The 21,851-nt window shown below is 39.7% G+C and overlaps 1 protein-coding gene across 5 annotated transcripts in view; it reads right to left on the bottom strand.

Moving 5' to 3' along the window:
• Positions 1-3,471: 3,471 nt before the first annotated feature.
• The window catches only part of ARHGAP20 (Rho GTPase activating protein 20), a 196,795-nt gene continuing 178,415 nt past the window's right edge, over positions 3,472-21,851 (bottom strand). For all 5 annotated transcript variants that reach the window (XM_043898804.1, XM_043898823.1, XM_043898795.1 and 2 more), the window contains 4 exons: positions 19,613-19,722; positions 17,031-17,220; positions 10,212-10,326; positions 3,472-9,136 (listed from right to left, as the gene is read on the bottom strand). In XM_043898804.1, coding sequence (XP_043754739.1) covers positions 7,299-9,136; positions 10,212-10,326; positions 17,031-17,220; positions 19,613-19,722 — 2,253 coding nt within the window. In that variant the 3' untranslated portion in view covers positions 3,472-7,298. The remainder of the gene's footprint in view (positions 9,137-10,211; positions 10,327-17,030; positions 17,221-19,612; positions 19,723-21,851) is intronic.

The raw sequence follows: 21,851 nt of genomic DNA on the forward strand, positions 1-21,851 counted from the left end.
GTTCAATCCTGGGTCGGAAAGATCCCACTGAAGAGGAAATGGCAACCCTCTCCAGGTGCTGTTGCCTGGAGAATCCCATGGACAAAGGAGCCTGGTGGGCTATAGTCCACAGGGTTGCAAAGAGTCAGACATGACTGAAGGGACTTAGCGTGTAAATATATTAATAGCATATTACATTCTACTGGTATCAACGTCTTACCCCTTTGAGGGAAGTATGGAAAACTCATTTATATTCAGTTCAGTTCAGTTCTGTCACCCAGTCATGTCCGACTCTTTGCGATCCCATGGACTGCAGCACGCCAGCCCTCCCTGTCCATCACCAACTCCCGGAGTTTACTCAAACTCATGTCCATTGAGTCAGTGATGCCATCCAACCATCTCATCCTCTGTCATCCTCTTCTCCCCCTGCCCTCAATCTTTCCCAGCATCAGGGTCTTTTCAAATGAGTTAGTTCTTTGCATCAGGTGGCCAAAGTATTGGAGTTTCAGTTTCAGCATCAGTCCTTCCAATGAATATTCAGGACAGATTTCCTTTAGGATGGACTGGTTGGATCTCCTTGTAGTCCAAGGGACTCTCAAGAGTCTTCTCCAACACCACAGTTCAAAAGCATCAATACTTCGGCACTCAGCTTTCTTTATAGCCTAACTCTCACATCCATACAGGACTACTGGAAAAACCACAGCTTTGACTAGAGGGACCTTTGTTGGCAAACTAATGTCTCTGCTTTTTCATATGCTGTGTAGGTTGGTCATAACTGTGATTTTCCTGCAGAAGATGCTTGCTCCACCTGCAGTGATTTTGGAGCCCCCCAAAATAAACTCTGTCACTGTTTCCATTGTTTCCCCATCTATTTGCCATGAAGTGATGGGACCAGATGCCATGATCTTAGTTTTCTGAATGTTGAGTTTTAAGTCAACTTTTTCACTCTCCTCTTTCACTTTCATCAAGAGGCTCTTTAGTTCTTCTTTGCTTTCTGCCATTTCTATTAGGTCTCTTTTATTCCCCCCACTTTAAAATATCATTTACTTGAGTATCACACAGTGTTATAATTTTAGTTTCAAGCATCACATATAACTTAAAACTCATGAAGACAGTCAATCATTATATACTATTACTTCTGCTTTCTATTGTCCTACCTTCCTGATGCTCCAAATTTCCTTCTTCTACCATTTACTGTTTTATAAAATTCTTTTGGCTAGTCTTTGATATATCTGCTAGTGACAAATTCTTTAAATTTTCCTGTATCTGAGAAGGTCCTTATTTCTCCTTCATTCACAAAGGACAGTTTCACTTGATATGGGATTCTGGGTTGACAGTTTCTTTCAGCACTTTCAATATGTGCCACTTTCTTCTGGCCTCTATGGTTTCAGATGATAATTCCTGTCATTTAAACTGGTGTTCCCCTAAAGGTAAGTGTTGTTTACTACTTTCAACACTTTCCATAGTCAGTCTTCAAAACATTTAATTGTGATATGTCTTTCTTTGCATTTATCCAGTTTGGGGTCACTTAGTTCCCTGAATGTGTAGGTTTGTATATTTTATCAAATTTGTGGAGTTTTAGGTATCATTTCTCTGAATACTGCCTCAGCCCTACCCTGCTTCTGAAACTCTGATGATACAAATGTTGGATCTTTTGTTACTGTTCCACAGATCTCTAAGCCTCTGATTATTTTTTGTCCCCCATTAACTTTATTTTCTTTGTTGTTCAGATTGTGTAATTCTGTCCTGTTAACTGATTCTATCCTGTCATCTTCTGTTACTAGGTTTACACTGTGAATTTTTAAATCTGTTATTGTATTTTTTATGTTTACATTTGGCTGTTTTGTACTTCTATTTCTTTGGTAGGATTTTCTATTTGTTTCAAGATATTTTGTATTTATTGTCCACAGACACATTTGTAAGATGCTAGCTTGCTTTTAAATTTTCATGTTGGCATCAGCTTTTTCTCATGGAATTTGTGATTTTCCTGGTTCTTGGTATGACAGGTGATTTCCAGTTGTATCCTGGACACTTTTATCTGTTGTGTTAGGAGACTCTGGGCCCTATTTATTTTCACAGCAGTCACGTTGTTTAGCTTTAACACATAGGCCCTTGGCCTACTGGAAACTGTAGGTTCACTGAGTTTTTCAGAGTCTTTCTGGTACTCTTTTGACCCGTTCTCAGTCAGAGAAGCCTGTTTGTTCTTTGGCCCTGAGACTCCTCAGGCTGAGTGCTTTCTGGGGTAGAATACCTCCTGTCCATGCTATCTGATCATAGTGTCTTTGGATGGATGGGGGAGTCAGGTCTGCTGGAACAAAGATACTTCCAAGGCTGAACTGCTTGTTGTGACTCTAGTATCTTCAGTGGGGGTGGGAAGTCTCAGGCCTGGCCACTTAGTGCAGCTCAACCATCCCTCTTGCTGGTGGTGCTTGGTTTACCCACTGGTGTCAGAAGGACTCCATCCATTTCTGGGAAGCAATGCACAGATCTCTGCTGCCTTCTGTTGCTAGGTTGGAAAAGACCAGACCTGGTTCTTCTTCTGTTGGCTAAGGGGATGTAAAATGTCCCATTACTGTGTTTTTCCTCCAGTCCTAGCATTCTGAACCAATCCACCCATCTTTGATTGGTCTCTGTGTTGTTTCCAGGATCTATAGATGTACTTAGAAGAAGCAGGGAGACAGGTCTACACTGTTTGGACCAACTTTTGGCCCAATTATTTTCACATTTATCATAGGTTTATGAATTATTTCTGATACTGAATGATTTTCTTAGAGATATCTAGCTGAGACATAACTTAGCAAAGTTTGGAAGGTCTTCAAGTACCTAACTTTGTGTCTGCTTTATTATGGAAGAGGTATTATCATCATCATTATTTTAAGGTGAAAGATGAAGAAAAGAGCCTGGGGTCAGAATGAGGTTCTAGCTGAATGTACCTACCACAAAGGGCTGCGGTGAGCACTAAATGAAATAAAACCAATAATGCACTGGTTGGCAGTGCATACAGGCAACAGTGAGTGTCCAATGTTACTGCTCCCCTTCTTCTACACAACCCAATTTTCCCTTAGTTGTTTGAAGTCCCTGAGGACACAATCAACATTTTTTCAACTTTATCCTAGGGTCTAAAACAGTACCTACAATAAAACTTAGATGGCCTGACTAGCATTTACATCATTTGTAACATCTCTGTCTCCCTAGACAAACTCTCCCTTTTCTTTCCCCTTTTCTTGAGTTCTTTGTGATTTAGTACCTTGAATTAGCTTTCCTCCTCTCTAATCATTCACTGTACCTTCAAGCAGTGTTTCTCTGTGTTCATGTATTTTGATGATTCTCTGCTTCTCAGTTATCTCATTCTTGGGCAAAGACATAAAATGCTTCTTTCTTCTGAAAATTTTAGACAGTAACAATTAGTTCCTGTGATCTGGCAGAGACTGGGTATTTCTTTAAGCATCCATTTTACTTGCTCAGAGTAATGGGCCTATGCCACAAGTACAGGTTTTTAGCTAGTTTATTCATTCCTCATGGCAGATCAAGAGGCTATAAGAAGGTCTAAATTTAACTTTAAGTTACTGTAATCTAAAAATTAAACCTAGAGAAAAATACCTAGCTTTTAAATCTTAATGTCTCCCAAATCTGCATCTTCTATTGTCACATAAAGTCAAACTCCAGAAAACACATTTACTTTGCCTTAACAAATTAAATAGGTAGAAAAACACTTCGATCTACAAATGCATGTGTACTCTGACAATGCACAATGAGAAAGCAACCCGTACAAATTAAGAAACAGTATGCATCTACTACCACCCTGTGCATATTTCTTTGGGACTTGGAAACAAAATTTTCCAAATTACACCCCAGAGCCTTTTGCCAATTCTATCACACACCCAATACTATGTAGAACTGAAGTTTATGAAATTCCACTCCCCCCCTTTTAAAAACAAACAAACAATACAAATGAAGGATTTATATTTACAGGTGGCTTAGGAACAGAGTAGACTCACATTTAGGGTAGGAAGCACACAGTTCAAGAGTACTCTTCCTTTCAGCAGGAAACTTACCTTATGAGACATCCTTGTAACCAGAACAGATATTAAAGAAGTTAACATTTTACCTAGCTTTATTGTTAATTTTTTTTCTTTGTATTGAAATAAACAGCTTGCAGATACTTCTCTCAAGTCATTAAAACATGACCAGGTAAAAAAGATTAAACACTACCATAATTTGGCTTAAGATACATAATATTTTTAGTTTCAACAGACAAAATATGCCACTGGTTCAAGGATACATTAGATCCTTTCAATTCAATGCCATTCCATGAAAAGCTGAAAAACCACAAAACTAAGATAAGTTATTGAACTCAATGTTTTTAGTAGATTACACTTCTTCTTTAGAAGCAAAAATCATCTTTGCATTTCTTTTTAGGTCTTTACTGCTCAGAATGAATCATTTTTTTTTCTGGACTAAGGTCATGTGTATATTTTTAACCTTTTTCAAGGTTAAAGTTCCATGAACTTTGAGGAGGCGAAGATACTCATGGGAAATGAGAGAAATGAGAATATTTATTGACTTTATATGACTTTATAAGTACTGATGTCTTGTAGTGTCTGGATCTAGACATCCTGGGATGTTTGGAAATGCCTGGAATCAATTAGATACTCTGGTCAGAAGGGCACAAATTTAGACAAGAAGATCTCATACAACAATTGAACTGAGTTGATGGTTCTTTGCTATGAGAACACAGACAATATGTATCTGATTCTAGGAGCACAGTATACATGTAATATCTAAGAAAAATGAAGACTTTATGTTTAAAACATAACTGTTTGGTAAACAGTAAGATCAGAAAAATATAAAAGAAATAAAGCCCTCCTTTTCTAGAGAGACTGACCACACGACCTATGACTAAAAGCTCAAAGTTCCAATCAACATTAATTACATTTTACGAAATTTCCAATGTTAAGCAGAAATTGGGCTCATTAGCTAAAACAATTCTACAAATGGCAATATTGCCCTGGTGGGACTGTTAACTCTGAAGGATGATGTTTTATTTAACAGACAGCATGGACTTCATACATATCCATAATCAGTGCCTTTAAAACCAAACAACTTTAAAAGTTAGCAGCAGTTTCTGCAAGTACAAAAATACACATTTATTACATAACATATGGTAGTAAAATTTGTCAAGATATATTATACAAACTCAAAGCATTTTAGATAAAGCATTGGTCTAATATATTATAGATTGATGAAGTATAATAAAATGACATGTAGTCTGTCTTCAAATCATACAATATAATACTTTACAGCAATATTAATTATTCACATTAAATGTTACAGAAGTATCTAAGGGAACACAGAGGACAGGAATGGTTACGGAAGAACCTCAGCATCTTCTATGCTTCAAACTGAGTAGATGGTTTCCTAACCACCAATATGAAAGAAAAAAAGGATACAACTATTATTTTGTTAAGCAGAGAAGCAATTTCTTCTGGAAAGACACTCCAAGCCGTAAGAGTGGCTTTCACATCTTCATTCACATCTTGCGGTTCTGCAGTAGTATGCTCTAAGGGTGAGGGGAATCCCTGTTGCCTTTATATATCATACCACAAAAGATGTATATGGACACTTAGGAGTCTAAATATAGGAGTGGTTAGTTAAAAGGTAAAATCTACTTCACATCTGTGACTGAGATGGCCAGTGTCATAAAGGAGCTCTTTTGAGAGAGTTCTAAAAGTTAATTACAATGCTTAGGACAAATAGGGCCATGTCCCCTAGAGGTAGGTAGCACCTGTAGCTAATACTGAAAGGACTTCTCTCTTACAGAAAACATTATTTTTTTATACAAGTGAAAAATGCAACCTTTAGGACAACATTGAGAAAATATTTGACATGAAAGCTTCTGGGTGGCTGAGGAAAATAATTTGATAGAAGCAAGTATTGTGGGGGGAAGGTCCATCTGATATCGAACTCAATGGGCTCTAGGCAACTTCTTATAAGTATTTAAAAATGAAGGAAGAAGCACATCCATTTCTGATTCTATCACATCACACTGGCTGGCCAGGCCTAATAATCCCAGGAAATAACCCAGGAGATGTACTGGTGTAATCTTTAAGGCAAGAGAGAGGGGAAATGTCCGTCAATATGAAATAAATCAACGGGGGTATACACTGTGAACTATCGGAACAAAAAATATGCAAAAACTTCTGGAGGTAAGATAATCCGAAGCCAAAGACTGTCGAAAAGAAGGCCCGAGAGCTCCTCCATTCTGTGACTCTTCATAACCCGCCAACCTCAAAACTGTTCTCTCAACTGGCAAATGACCATCAGTAAAGGGATGACTTATCAGGAATGTTTTCTGGCTGACTAAGAGGTAAGGAACAGAAAAACACTTCAGCAAAGAGGAGCCATGGTTTGATCACATGTTTGCAGCAGCAACTGGGTAAGAGACAGGACCGCTCTGGCAGCCTTTCCCTCCACACTAAGACAGTGAATACGGGGGAAGGCCGTCTTATGACAGGAGAACGTTCCGAGCTCAGGCACCTTGGAAGGACACGGAAGCAAGCAGTCATCTCCTTCTTTCTCCTCACAGCAGTGTGCAGTGGAGCCTCTGTGGAGCACGAAACACTGGTGGAAAAACTCAACCAATACAAAGGAAACACCAAAAAACAAAACCACCTACAATATCATGGTACTCATGGCTTTCAAATCACTTCAGTTTTTTCCTCTCTGGTTGCCACCAATGGGCAGATACCTGAAATGATGCTGTGAGGGTATGTGACTGAATATAAAATGTCATGGAAATGGCCACTGGTTTGGATTTGGGGAAAAGTTTCACATAATTTTCTTTATTATCAGATGTGTTACCTCTTTAGTTTTGACTAGTGGCATTATTTTGGCCTACTCATTAAAAACATTCCACAGAATGTGAGTGGTTTCTCTGTAGCCTTCCCTCTCTCTCCACACTTCCTGTTCTCCGCTTCTGATCTCCTGGCTTACTCAGGAACTAATCTCATCATACACAGCAAGTTTCCTCTACAGAAGATGCTTTCTCTAGCCGTCTGCTCATGGCTCTTAAAATGCATGACATGATCCATCCATGTTTTAATATAGAAAAGCCTCCCAAACACTGAGGTCACAGAATTTTTTAGTCTAAACTTTTGGCCAAATAGTCTCAAGAAAGAGCATTCTTTTGTTGTCCTAAGTATTAGCAATGATTATCTTTATGCTACCCAACCCAGGTATTTTATACAAAGGGGTCATAGTAATTGTTGTATCATTATCAGCCTGTTTCTGTCTTTGTAGACATCAGGTTCTTATGGTGGTTAAATGTCTTTGGCCAAATGCCTGTCCTCAGCATCACACACCACGGGCGGCCCTGAGTCTGGGCTGGATGCATCATCCACAGTCAAAGAGCCGGGGGAGGACCTTCTCTGTGGCAGCGTTCCAGGAGAGCACTGCCCGCCATCCTCTCCTTCCTCAGGCGACTTCATACGAAGCCCAAGTCTGTCTTCCATGAGGCTGAACGGAGAGCTACAGTGTTTCTCTGAGTCCTGGCTGGGGTAGGAACTGTACCAGCGGGCCGTCTGTACAGCTCCCAGTTCTTCAGCTGCCCTTTGGGGCACATCTTTCTGCCTCTCTTGCAGTGTGACGGCTTCCGGAAGGCCAGAAGCATGTGCAGGAGGATCCGTGGGCCCTTTCAGAGAACCCGCTTTATTTTCCTCTGGTCTGGGTGCCCTTGCCTTCTTTTTGAGAGACCAGTTTTTCAAACTGGCCACACCACTCTTCAACCATGTGCTGGGGTGAAGAGTTACAGAATGCATGTGTGAATGCCACTCTACGCTGTCCTTTTTTGTATAAGCCAGGCGGCTGCTGGCCTGCCCTGATGAGGGACCAGGAATTCCAGAAATGAGGCCAGAGCTGCTAAAGTCAGAAGAAAGCTCTGCCTGTTTTCTTTGAAAAGTACAGTCTATCGGAGAGGACGTTTCAGTGGGTGTAAACACAGAGTGCTCGGAAATCTGAGAAAAAGCACTGTCTTGGGAACTCAGTGAGGAGCCAGACGGGGAAGTGCCTGGGGAGGACAGGCTGGAGTAGCTAGTCCTTGAGCAGAGGTTTAAGCGTGGGGGTAAAGCCTTCTCAGCGCTTTGGTTTGCGGCACTACTCTTGCCCACCTCAATCCCCATGACCAAACTCTGATTAATAAGCTTCTGCCCCTCCATTTGTAAAGACTTGTGTCGCTTGAGATAATCTTCCTCTCCATGCAAGAGACTGGCTTCATAGCCGGCTTTCTGCTGCTGCTTTGGGTAAATCCCCCTGAGATAGGTCAGTCTGCAGTGCCCATCATCAATGCTGGGCTCCGAGCAGCGCCGTTGCCTCCTTGAACTCTTGAGGGCGTCTGCAGTGTGTGGTGGGGAGTATTCGGATGTATCCGTGTCAAAGGGCTGGTTCCTGGGATGATCACAGGAGGACATGTGACTGTAAGACGCCACGGAAATGGCTACTGGCTTGGATTTAGGAAAATGTTTTACATGACTTCCCTCATTATCAGACAAGCTTTTCTTCTTAACATTTTTACTAGGGGCATTTTTCTTGCTATCAGTGCCTGTGATCAAACTCTTTTTAAAACATGTCTTACCCCCTTCCTGAAGGGGTTGATTCTGATTCAGATGGCTCTCATCTTTTTTTGAGAGAATGGCATCACAGCTGGACTTGCGTAGCTTTTTCTGATAAAACTCCCTGAGATAGGAAAGCTTTGAATCGAGATAGTCGATGCTGGGCTCTGAGCAGCGGCGGTGTCGCCTCAGGCCCTTGGGGGCATCTGCGGCAGCTGTGGACAGGCGGCTGGGTGTGCTCACGCCAGAGGGGGCCTGGGCGCGTGGGGCCTTGGTGTACACTGCAGTGTCCACTGGCTTGGATTCGAGGGGCTGTCCCATTTGAATATCTTCATCTTTAGAACGGTCTAAGTCAAAGTCACTCAGGGTTAAAAGGCCTTCCATCTCAGGCTGGTCGAGGTCATAGTCACTGAGGGTTAACACGGAGTCCATGCTTCTGCTACCCTGACCAAGTTTCTTTACCAAGTCACTACATGGGGCGTCAACATCCTCATTCAGCTCATTTTCCAAGCTGTCATAGGAGGAGTCATTCAGCTGGAAGCAAGAGAGATCTGTCGAAAAAGCAAACCAGGATTAACATTTTTACTTAACACAAGTGCATGCTGCCTTAAAAATAATAAAAAACCCCAACTATGATGATGTTTGGTGTAATTCTGTTTTTAAATGTAGATTGTTCAAATTTTCACTCTAAGGAACGAAAGAATCTTTCATAATCTCCCCAGATGTAAGTGCAGAATTAAACTGTTGAGGTATACAAGATTTACCTCAGTTCCTGAAGAAATAGGCTTTCTTTAAATAAGATTTCCTCAACGCAATGAGGAGATGGTCATAATATCAAGAAACAGTTAAAAATATAAAGAAATTAATGCCAGATATACCCCAGTTCTGAATAAGACTCTGTCTTTTAAATACACTGCTGGTGTATATACATAATTAACTCTAATCTCAGAGAAACCATTTACTAGCCTTATCAATTTCTCTTCGACAAAGTTCTTTGCTATACATTATCTTTACTACAACCAAAACTGTTAGATATGATGGTTATCCATATTTGTAGATGAAGATATTGATGTTCAGTGGCATAGAAGAATTGGTCAAAGATAACATAACCAGTAACTGGTGTTACAAGAATTCATAATTTGGAATATTGAGTGTCTTTACTCCCCACACAGACCAGCCTGACCCATGATGTTACTTGTTTTTAATGTATTTAGCAGTGCACGAGAATTCTAAGAAGCCTCAGGGACCTCTAAGAGGAAGGTGAGGAGAAAAAACAGGGCTGTCTCTATTGCCTTTGGGCCTTCTACTCCAGTTTCAACCAGAGCAGTTGTGTTATACATATTGGGGCTCCTTGTAAAGTTTATTTTAAAAAAGGTTAAAAACATCATACTATATAATGCTGCCACTAACAGTCTGGGACCTTGTCTTATACACTTCTTAACCCTACCACAGCGTTAAGATACCCTGACCTTCTAAGGAAGGAGCAGAAGTCTTAGACCCACTGACCGAGGTGAGAGGCCCCCTTCACCCGAGCTGCTGTGGGCTCCAGGATAATCACTGTCCCAGCTGATCTTCACAGACGTGTTGTCTGTTTCCCACAAAACCCAATCCAGTTATTCACAATACCTGAGGCATTCTCTCTCGTATCACATCTCACTGAAACCTCTCCCAAGAGGGAAGTGATTTCTTCTCCAAATATCCGACAGCAGTTTTCAATCAGAAATTGTATAAGCAGAGAAACCTGTACAAAAAAGGGACAAAAGTGAGCTGCAAACTTCTCATACAGCCTTTCTATAGATCACATTTCATATATGAATCCTAATTCTAACAATAAATGCCAAAAAATCCAGAGAAAAATTCAGGTTTGCTTTACAATACAGTTTCCCCTAAAAAACTATGATACTTTCAAGAGTAGTTTGAGTATAGAAATTAATTTTAATCAGTAGACTAATTATTATTTGTGGCCTTGGCTTAATACTAACATTTTTATATCAGCTGTCTTGTCTTTAAAATTAGAGTAATTTTAACTATTCTCTATAGGGCACTTGGGGTGAGGAAACACACTTTCTCATCAAAATTCATGAAGTGTCATTAGATGAAGACTTATACAATGTATTTCTTATGCAAAAGGCAGGTGTCATGAGCTGGGAAGTTGGTAGGTATCCTCTGTGGTTCTCCCTGAAGAGGTGAGACAGCTGGAGAAAAAACTTGCACTTTGTCTGACTAGTCTCTTCCTATGCATTTCTCTCCCTTAGCCTTGCTAACTGGAGGTGCTTCGGGAAGGGCTAAGATTTTACTAGGGAGCTCTGTGCCTCCGTGAGATACACAGAGACCTTTACATAGTTTTTTTGCCCCAAAAGCTGAAGCAAAGCCCCAGCTCCTGTACTTACAATCGGGCAATACAGGAGTATGTGATCTCAAGTAACTATTAGGTTGGGGCAAAAGTAATTGCGGTTTTGCACTGTTGAACTCTGCTGTTTGATGTTGGAATACATTGTTAAATAAATGTGGTTATGGTATACATCATTTTAATGTGAAATTTTTGCTTTATGTTTTTGGCAAATGACACTACTTTCTGTGTATTTTATATTTATTTTAGACTATGGAAATGATGTTAGACAAAAAGCAAATTTGAGCAGTTTTCTTATTTGACTTCAAAATAGGTCATAAAGCAGCAGAGACAACTCACAACATCAACAGTGTATTTGGCCCAGAAACAGCTAACAAATAGTGCAGTGCTATTTGTTTTTGCAAAGGAGACAAGAGCCTTGCAGATGAGGAGCTTACTGGCCAGCCATCAGAAGCTGACAGTGACCAACTGAGAGTAATCATCGAAGTTGATCCTCTTACAACTAAATGAGGAGTTGCTGAAGAACTTATTTGAAGCAAACTGGAAAGGTGAAAAAACTCGCTAAGTGGGTGCCTCATGAACTGATTGAAAATTAAAAAAAACTGTCATTTTGAAGTGTCGTCTTCTCTCATTCTATGCAACAACAATGAACCATTTCTCAATTGGATTGTGACGTGTGACCAAAAGTGGATTTGAAACGACAACTGGTTACGACCAGCTCAGTAGCTGGACCGAGAAGAAGCTCCAAAGCACTTCCCAAAGCCAGACTTGCAGCAAAAAAGGTCATGGTCACTGTCTGGTGGTCTGCTGCCTGTCTGATCCACTGCAGCTTTCTGAATCCCGGTGAAATCTGAGACGAATGCTCAGCAAATAGATGAGATGCACCGAAAACTGCAACATCTGCAGCTGGAACTGCTCAAGAGACAGGGCCCAATTCTTCCCCACAACACCACCTGACCGCACACTGCACAAGCAATGCTTCAAAAGTTGAGTGAACTGGGCTACGAAGTTTTGCCTCATCTGCCATATTCACCTGATTTCTTGAAAACTGACTACCTCTTCTTCAAGCATCTTGACAAGCTTTTGCAGGAAAAATGCTTCCACAACCAGCAGGAGGCAGAAAATACTTCCTAAGAGTTCATCGAATATCAAAGCATAGATTTTTATGCTACAGGAATCAACAAACTTATTTCTCACTGGCAAAAATGTGTTGATTCTAATGGTTCCTATTTTGATTAATAAAGATGTGTTTGAGCCTAGTTATAATGATTTAAAATTCACAGTCCAAACCTCAGGGACCTCTGGGACACTGTGAAACGCCCCAACATTCGAATCATAGGAGTTCCAGAAGAAGAAGACAAAAAGAAAGGCCATGAGAAAATACTCGAGGAGATAATAGCTGAAAACTTCCCTAAAATGGGGAAGGAAATAGCCACTCAAGTCCAAGAAACCCAGAGAGTCCCAAACAGGATAAACCCAAGGCGAAACACCCCAAGACACATATTAATCAAACTAACAAAGATCAAACACAAAGAACAAATATTAAAAGCAGCAAGGGAAAAATAACAAATAACACACAAAGGGATTCCCATAAGGATAACAGCTGACCTATCAATAGAAACCCTCCAGGCCAGAAGGGAATGGCAGGACGTCCTGAAAGTAATGAAAGAGAATAACTTACAACCTAGATTACTGTATCCAGCAAGGATCTCATTCAGATATGAAGGAGAACTCAAAAGCTTTACAGATAAGCAAAAGCTGAGAGAATTCAGCACCACCAAACCAGCTCTTCAACAAATGCTAAAGGATCTTCTCTAGACAGGAAATGCAGAAAGGTTGTATAAACGTGAACCCAAAACAACAAAGTAAATGGCAACGGGACCACACCTATCAATAATTACCTTAAATGTAAATGGGTTGAATGCCCCAACCAAAAGACAAAGATTGGCTGAATGGATACAAACACAAGACCCCCATATATGCTGTCTACAAGAGACCCACCTCAAAACAAGAGACACATACAGACTAAAAGTGAAGGGCTGGAAAAAAATATTTCATGCAAATGGAGACCAAAAGAAAGCAGGAGTCGCAATACTCATATCAGATAAAATAGACTTTCAAATAAAAGCTGTGAAAAGAGACAAAGAAGGACACTACATAATGATCAAAGGATCAATCCAAGAAGAAGATATAACAATTATAAATATATATGCACCCAACATAGGAGCACCGCAATATGTACGGCAAACACTAACGAGTATGAAAGAGGAAATTAATAGTAACACAATAATAGTGGGAGACTTTAATACCCCACTCACAACTATGGATAGATCAACTAAACAGAAAATTAACAAGGAAACACAAACTTTAAATGACACAATGGACCAGCTAGACCTAATTGATATCTATAGGACATTTCACCCCAAAACAAGCAACTTCACCTTTTTCTCAAGTGCACACGGAACCTTCTCCAGAATAGATCACATCCTGGGCCATAAATCTAGTCTTGGAAAATTCAAAAAAATTGAAATCATTCCAGTCATCTTTTCTGACCACAGTGCAGTAAGATTAGATCTCAATTACAGGAAAAAAATTGTTAAAAATTCAAACACCTGGAGGCTAAATAACACGCTTCTGAATAACCAACAAATCATAGAAGAAATAAAAAAAGAAATCAAAATATGTATAGAAATGAATGAAAATGAAAACACAACAACCCAAAACCTATGGGACACTGTAAAAGCAGTGCTAAGGGGAAGGTTCATAGCATTACAGGCTTACATCAAGAAACAAGAAAAAAGCCAAATAAATAACCTAACTCTACACCTAAAGCAATTAGAGAAGGAAGAAATGAAGAACCCCAGGGTTAGCAGAAGGAAAGAAATCTTAAAAATTAAGGCAGAAATAAATGCAATAGAAACTAAAGAGACCATAGGAAAAATCAACAAAGCTAAAAGCTGGTTTTTTGAAAAAATAAACAAAATTGACAAACCATTAGCAAGACTCATTAAGAAACAAAGAGAGAAGAACCAAATTAACAAAATTAGAAATGAAAATGGAGAGATCACAACAGACAACACTGAAATACAAAGGATCATAAGAGACTACTACCAGCAGCTCTATGCCAATAAAATGGACAACTTGGATGAAATGGACAAATTCTTAGAAAAGTATAACTTTCCAAAACTGAACCAGGAAGAAATAGAAGATCTTAACAGACCCATCACAGGCAAGGAAATCGAAACTGTAATAAAAAATCTTCCAGCAAACAAAAGCCCAGGACCAGATGGCTTCACAGCTGAATTCTACCAAAAATTTAGAGAAGAGCTAACACCTACCTTACTCAAACTCTTCCAGAAAATTGCAGAAGAAGGTAAACTTCCAAACTCATTCTATGAGGCCACCATCACCCTAATTCCAAAACCTGACAAAGATGCCACAAAAAAAGAAAACTACAGGCCAATATCACTGATGAACATAGATGCAAAAATCCTTAACAAAACTCTAGCAAACAGAATCCAACAACATATTAAAAAAATCATACACCACGACCAAGTGGGCTTTATCCCAGGAATGCAAGGATTCTTCAATATCCGCAAATCAATCAATGTAATACACCACATTAACAAATTGAAAGATAAAAACCACATGATTATCTCAATAGATGCAGAGAAAGCCTTTGACAAAATTCAACACTCATTTATGATTAAAACTCTCCAAAAAGCAGGAATAGAAGGAACATACCTCAACATAATAAAAGCTATATATGACAAACCCACAGCAAGCATCACCCTCAATGGTGAAAAATTGAAAGCATTTCCCCTGAAATCAGGAACAAGACAAGGGTGCCCACTCTCACCACTACTGTTCAACATAGTGTTGGAAGTTTTGGCCACAGCAATCAGAGCAGAAAAAGAAGTAAAAGGAATCCAGATAGGAAAAGAAGAAGTGAAACTCTCACTGTTTGCAGATGACATGATCCTCTATATAGAAAACCCTAAAGACTCTACCAGAAAATTACTAGAACTAATCAATGAATATAGTAAAGTTGCAGGATATAAAATTAACACACAGAAATCCCTTGCATTCCTATAAAAAATATACAAGCAACTCCTGCAGCTCAATTCCAGAAAAATAAATGACCCAATCAAAAAATGGGCCAGAGAACTAAACAGACATTTCTCCAAAGAAGACATACAGATGGCTAACAAACACATGAAAAGGTGCTCAACATCACTCATTATTAGAGAAATGCAAATCAAAACCACAATGAGGTACCATTACACACCAGTCAGGATGGCTGCTATCCAAAAGTCTACAAGCAATAAATGCTGGAGAGGCTGTGGAGAAAAGGGAACCCTCTTACACTGTTGGTGGGAATGCAAACTAGTACAGCCACTATGGAAAACAGTGTGGAGATTCCTTAAAAAACTGGAAATAAAACTGCCATATGACCCAGCAATCCCACTTCTGGGCATACACACTGAGGAAACCAGATCTGAAAGAGACACATGCACCCCAATGTTCATCGCAGCACTGTTTATAATAGCCAGGACATGGAAGCAACCTAGATGCCCATCAGCAGATGAATGGATAAGGAAGCTGTGGTACATATACACCATGGAATTTTACTCAGCCGTCAAAAAGAATTCATTTGAACCAGTCCTAATGAGATGGATGAAACTGGAGCCCCTTATACAGAGTGAAGTAAGCCAGAAAGATAAAGAACATTACAGCATACTAACACATATATATGGAATTTAGAAAGATGGTAACGATAACCCTATATGCAAAACAGAAAAAGAGACACAGAAATACAGAACAGACTTTTGAACTCTGTGGGAGAAGGTGAGGGTGGGATGTTTCAAAAGAACAGCATGTATACTATCTATGGTGAAACAGATCACCAGCCTAGGTGGGATGCATGAGACAAGTGCTCCGGCCTGGTGCACTGGGAAGACCCAGAGGAATCGGGTGGAGAGGGAGATGGGAGGGGGGATCGGGATGGGGAATAAGTGTAAATCTATGGCTGATTCATATCAATGTATGACAAGACCCACTGAAATGTTGTGAAGTAATTAGCCTCCAACTAATAAAAAAATTAAAAAAAAAAATAAAATAAAATAAAATTCACAGTCCCAAACTGCATTTGCACCAACTTAAATAATGTATGAAGTGGGTATTAGCAACATCTCCATTCTTTAGATGAGGAAACTGGATCAATGTAACTAATTTTGCCCAAGATTGTACATCGAGCAAGTGTTAGGGCTGAGAATTCAACCTTGACCTAATTCCAAAGTCCTAATTTACTTATTTTAATTTTTAATTAGAAGTTAATAACTTTACAATACAGTGGTGGTTTCTGCCATACATCAACGTGAATTGGCCAGAGGTACGCATATGGCCCATCCGTTTTGAACTCCACTCCCACCTCCCTCCCCATCCCACTCCTCTAGGCTGTCACAGGACACTGGCTCTGGCTTCCCTTCGTCATAGAGCAAACCCCCTAAATAGACAGAGGGCTATCTGTTTTATACATGGTAATGTATATGTTCCAGTGATACTCTCAAACCATCCCACCCTCTCCTCCCCCCACTGTGTCCAGAAGTCTGTTCTTTACATGTGTCTCCTTTGCTGTCCTGCAAGCAAGATCAGTAGTACCATCTTTCTAGATTCCATATATATGCATCAATATACGATATTTGTCCTTCTCTTTCTGACTTACTTCACTCTGTATAATAGGCTCTAGGTTCATCCACCTCATTAGAACTGAAAGTCCTTATTTATTTCTAAAATCATATCAATCGTATCATTCTATGGTTTAAGTCAGTCATAGTTGTTTTTCCTCCTTAAAGAGAAAACAGAAGCAATCCAACTGCTATCACTTTTGTGCTCAAGAAATTACCTTTCCTATCGTCTACCAGGATAGGATAAAACACTCAATGAACTCAAATTTATAATGATATGTACTTAGTACATATAGTACTTATTTTCTTAAGTATTTTCACTTCAGAAAACATGTATCTTTCAGAATTAATACCCCGAAGTTTAGGGGAACTGGTCCCCCAGAGCAGAAAAAGAAAAAACTTCGTTACCTTTTTTGTAAATTCGTTTTCTAGTTCTGGGCTGGAGGAAGTAGGAGGCCAAAGGATGCTTGGGGCGATGCACACTGCTAAGTTAAATGCGGTCATCTGATTGGATGAAGAATGTTGCTCAATGTTGTGTAATAACCCAAAAAGATACCTTAGGAGAAGAACATTGGCTCTCGGAAGCTGGTCTAATAGCCTACAGACAGAAAAATGCACGCTGTAAGCAAACATTGCATAGAAAATCTGCATTGCCAGGGAGTCCTCACTTTCACAGTTCAGACATGCAGGAACGTCTGTTAACAGGGTACATGCGAAGTGAGGCCTGCCTGTAAAGAGGAGAGAAAGTGAGCGCTGGAGGTTTATTTATTTCATAATCCAATGAAAATGTAAAAGAATGCAAAAAAGTAATTCATAAAAAGATGCTGTCTGAAACATTTACCTGAAACGGTTGCAAAGTATCTTAAGCAAACCCTATAACATTCCCGAATATTCTCAACCAAAACCCCCAAAAAGCTTTCTAATGAAATTAAATAGTTACATTTAATATGTAATACTTAATACTCCTTTACTTATTACTAATATGTAGCTCCTTTACTTCCAAGAAGCAACACAGGATTCTGTCTCTTGGTAAAAACCTAAACCTTGGCCATGAGACTCGCAGGTCCATCCTGAAAGGTCCATTCTCTGCTCCGGCAGCTCTCAAGGTCAATTTTGCCCCGCATCTCTCTATCTCACTGACATCACTCTCACATATAAGGCAAGCTCATAATAATATTTTTTCTACCATTTCCATTTTGTAATTGATAAAGGATTTTAAATGATCATTCACTAAAAATGATTTTTACTGTCATACAGATAACAGATACAAATGTTGATAGTCATGGTGGTTGCTTTTTTCCAACAAGAATCTGTAACCTGGGGGAGAAAATTGGGTACTTGGAGTCCTGTTGCATAACAATAGCAAGGCATTTCCTCAGCACTGTGGACTGACAATGAGTACTGTTTTGAAGGGACAAATTATGAAAGATATGGAAATGAACCAAAGGATTCCTGGATGTATTCAATGGAAAGTAAAGTAAGGTACTGTTATCATCCTCTGGGGTATCTGGGTCACAGGGGTTGAGTTATTTGACTCTGCAAACTGCACATCACTGATAGCAGGGCACTTAACACTTGCCTGTAGACTCAAAAATCTTATCTGGTAGAGAGATAAATGGTTTATTTGCACGTACACTGCCCCACTCACCGCGCCCCATGCCCTAGCAGTAAAAGCCAGTTTTGCATCTATTTATAAATTCATTTCAGCATTTCTGATTTAATTATGTAAGTTGTGAAAGTCTGAAATCTCTTTTGACTTTGCAGTAATATCTTACTAGTTCTCTAATTAATGTTTTAAATAAAACCTCATTTTGTGTTTATATGAGAGATATAAGTCTAACTCTCTTTAAAACAACATCTTTTTAACCATTTGTAGAATATAAAGTTTTAGACAATGAGCAACAAAATACAGGATCTGACAGTCACTGCCCCTGAATGATTTCCGCCAAAACACACACAATTCTGTTACGTGCCTTTGATTCTGGTGTCTTCAACAGTATACTATGTTCTATTGATACAGGTGTCCATCAATAGCAGTGTGTAGATAATGACTTGTATTTGAAAGCTGCTCAAGAAAAACTGCACTAAACAAGCATATGCGAATAAATGATTTTAGGATTCCTGGGTTTTCACAGAACTGGAAGTATGCTTTTTGTTAATAGACTTTTCTTTCTTATACTCCTGTAAGGGATTGGGGTGGCGAGACCTGCCAGCAACTTCTCTTTGCATTGAGTATAAACAATGCATTCTTTGTGATCAGACTGAGACTCCCTTCTTCCTTGACACTTTTCAACAAGTTAACTGTCCCTCTGAAGCATTGCCACATATTCTCCAGGTATCTCTTTATAAGCACTGATTATACTACTTTGTAATTATTGGTTTTGTCTATCTGTTCTACTAGACTGTGAGACCCTTGAGGGGGAAGGAATTTTCTCTTTATGAATTCAGTTGCTAAATGAACTATATAAGGAATAGTCTGGTTAAACTAAGATATAAATTATAGATTGAGTCTACTGTATTACCTCTTGGTCTAATGGATTTCAGCTCCTATCAGATTCAGATGTACACAATGTGTAAAATGGTCAAGTATTCCATGTTAATAGGATTAGGGAAAAGCAACAATAAAAGTGATAGTAGCTAGAATAAATCTATATTTAAACTGGCCCCCAGGGATGTGATTTTGATAGTGATTATGGCTCAGTGGGTGAAGAATCCACCTGCAATGAAGGAGACAGAGAAGACGTGGGTTCAATCTCTGGGTTGGGAATATCCCCTGGAGGAGGAAAGGGCAACCCACTCCAGTATTCTCGCTTGGGAAATCCTATGCACAGAGGTGCCTGGTGGGCTACAGTCCAAAGGGTTGCAAAGAATCAGACATGATTGAGTTACTAAACACAGCAAGCACATGCACGCTACCTTAGTAGACAAGCTTACAAAATATAAGCTTTTTAAAAAGCATTTTTGAGAAATGACCAAATCAGAATAATTACCTTTGAACTGCATTTATTTTCTCTTCATCATTTCCTTGATCCATTACACAGACCCAGTGATCATAGAGATCTGATGAGAAAATGCTTCCTGGAATATTTCGTAGAAAATCCTTATATAGAGGGGAAAAATAAATATTTTAAATTGTTACTCTCAGATTAAGTATGTATTAGAAACATTAGAAAGAAGACACTTGATTGGAAAGTACAGTTAAGTTCTCTCTTCTTTGGACTACATGGAGGTCGGTGCCAACCCTTCAATGATGTGCACCCATAGAAACGTATGCTTTGATATTTTTCTAACAAAAACCAGAGGGAAACTGGAGTCTGGACTATAGTGGTAAGGATAAAGGACAACCTGCTTAGGCTGAAATCTCCTGTTTGTGTACATTTTAGCAAACTAGTATAACAAGGCGGAGTCTGGCAAACGTAAATCCTTTTTATTTCATTAGTTAAAAGAAATGTATGAAGACATTTGTGAGATTCATAATAGAGTAATCAGTCATCCAACCATTCAACAAATATTTATTCATATGTGCCAGGTACTGTTTGAGGTGGTAGGGATAGAGTAGCAAATTAAACTAAGTCCCTGTTATATTAGAACTTTATATTCCAGTGGCATTGGTGAATAATTTCATGCAGAGATGCTTAGAGCTTCTCCTTGTGTTCCCCCTAGAAGGGCTCTCATGTATTAGGAGAAGAAAGCATTCCAGACTGCGGCTGGGCTCTGGAAGCATGGGGCAGCACCCCACACGTAACGTACATTAAATACCATGTCTCTGGTACATTATCCTTTCTGGTCTTTGAGACTCTTATACGGAGACCACGGGCGGGGCTGGGTGTGATGAAACTAGACTATGACACAAGTAGGATACATCCAACAGTTTCCAGGTTGACGTATGTTAATAAAAAGTTTAAAAATAAAGAATTCTGGTCCTGGCCCTATGTTTCTTACAAGTTCCTGCTTACAACATAACATGACATGGCTGACTATCTGCTTATAAGTTCCCGCCTACAATGTGGAGACAGGTGAAAATCTGTAACTGAATAATTTTAACTCTTGTTGGAAAATCAAATCAGCAACTTTACCTTTGTGCCTTAGAAAGGGAATGCACAACTTGTTACTTATATGTCATGTTTATACTGCTAATATGGAAGCTGTGACTCCTAAGTGTTGCAGTTAGCTAACTAGGTGAGCATGTTCCCTACTAGCTAATCAGCTTCTTCATGGCAGAATCAGACCCTCACCTTCTACGTCACACACCTTAATGCCAAGCACATTCCCAGACAGGCGTGCGTGCAAGCTCATGCTCAGTCGCTCAGTCATGTCTGACTCTTTGTGACCCCATGGACTACAGCCTGCCAGGCTCCTCTGTCCTTGGGATTTCCCAGGCAAGAATACTGGAGTGGGCTGCCATTTCCTTCTTCAAGGGATCCTTCCAACCCAGAGATTGAACTTGCATCTCCTGTGTTGGCAGACCACTGAGCCACCTGGGAAGCCCCAGTCCCAAACACAGTAGAGGTCATTACGGAACTGTGGCTATTTGTCATATGGTCAAATATTAGTGAAGGGCAAGGAAAGGTCAATTAACTATATCCAGAGTAATTTTGATGGAGAAGGCAATGGCAACCCACTCCGGTACTCTTGCCTGGAAAATCCCATGGACGGAGAAGCCTGGTAGGCTGCAGTCCATGGGGTCGCTAAGAGTCAGACACGACTGAGCGACTTCACTTTCACTTTTCACTTTCATGCATTGGAGAAGGAAATGGCAGCCCACTCCAGTGTTCTTGCCTGGAGAATCCCAGGGACGGCAGAGACTGCTGGGTGGAGGCTGCCGTCTATGGGGTCGTACAGAGTCGGACATGACTGAAGCGACTTAGCAGCAGCAGCAGCAGCAGAGTAATTTTGAAAACCTCTTTGTAGTCAGGTCACCTATTATCATACTTTTTTTTAGAGTAGTTAACAAGTAGGAAGATGATTGATACAAAGTCTCTCTCTGTTCTATTTTCCAGTAGTAATATCCATGGATATTTGTGATTCAGATGTGTCATCATAAAGATTACCTCTTTTCTGGGTCAATCTATCAAATTTTCATAATTTCAGACTAATTTTAGTGGCTGCACCTACATTAAAAGTCAGATTAAAAGTCAGAGCAAAAATCTGTTATTTCAAAATGGGGCAGTGACAATACCTCTCTTTTAAAATCTCAGTGGAAAACACAGTTATGATCTGTCTTGAAGA

Source organism: Cervus elaphus, chromosome 1, assembly GCF_910594005.1.
Source record: "Cervus elaphus chromosome 1, mCerEla1.1, whole genome shotgun sequence".
Lineage (NCBI taxonomy): Eukaryota > Metazoa > Chordata > Mammalia > Artiodactyla > Cervidae > Cervus > Cervus elaphus.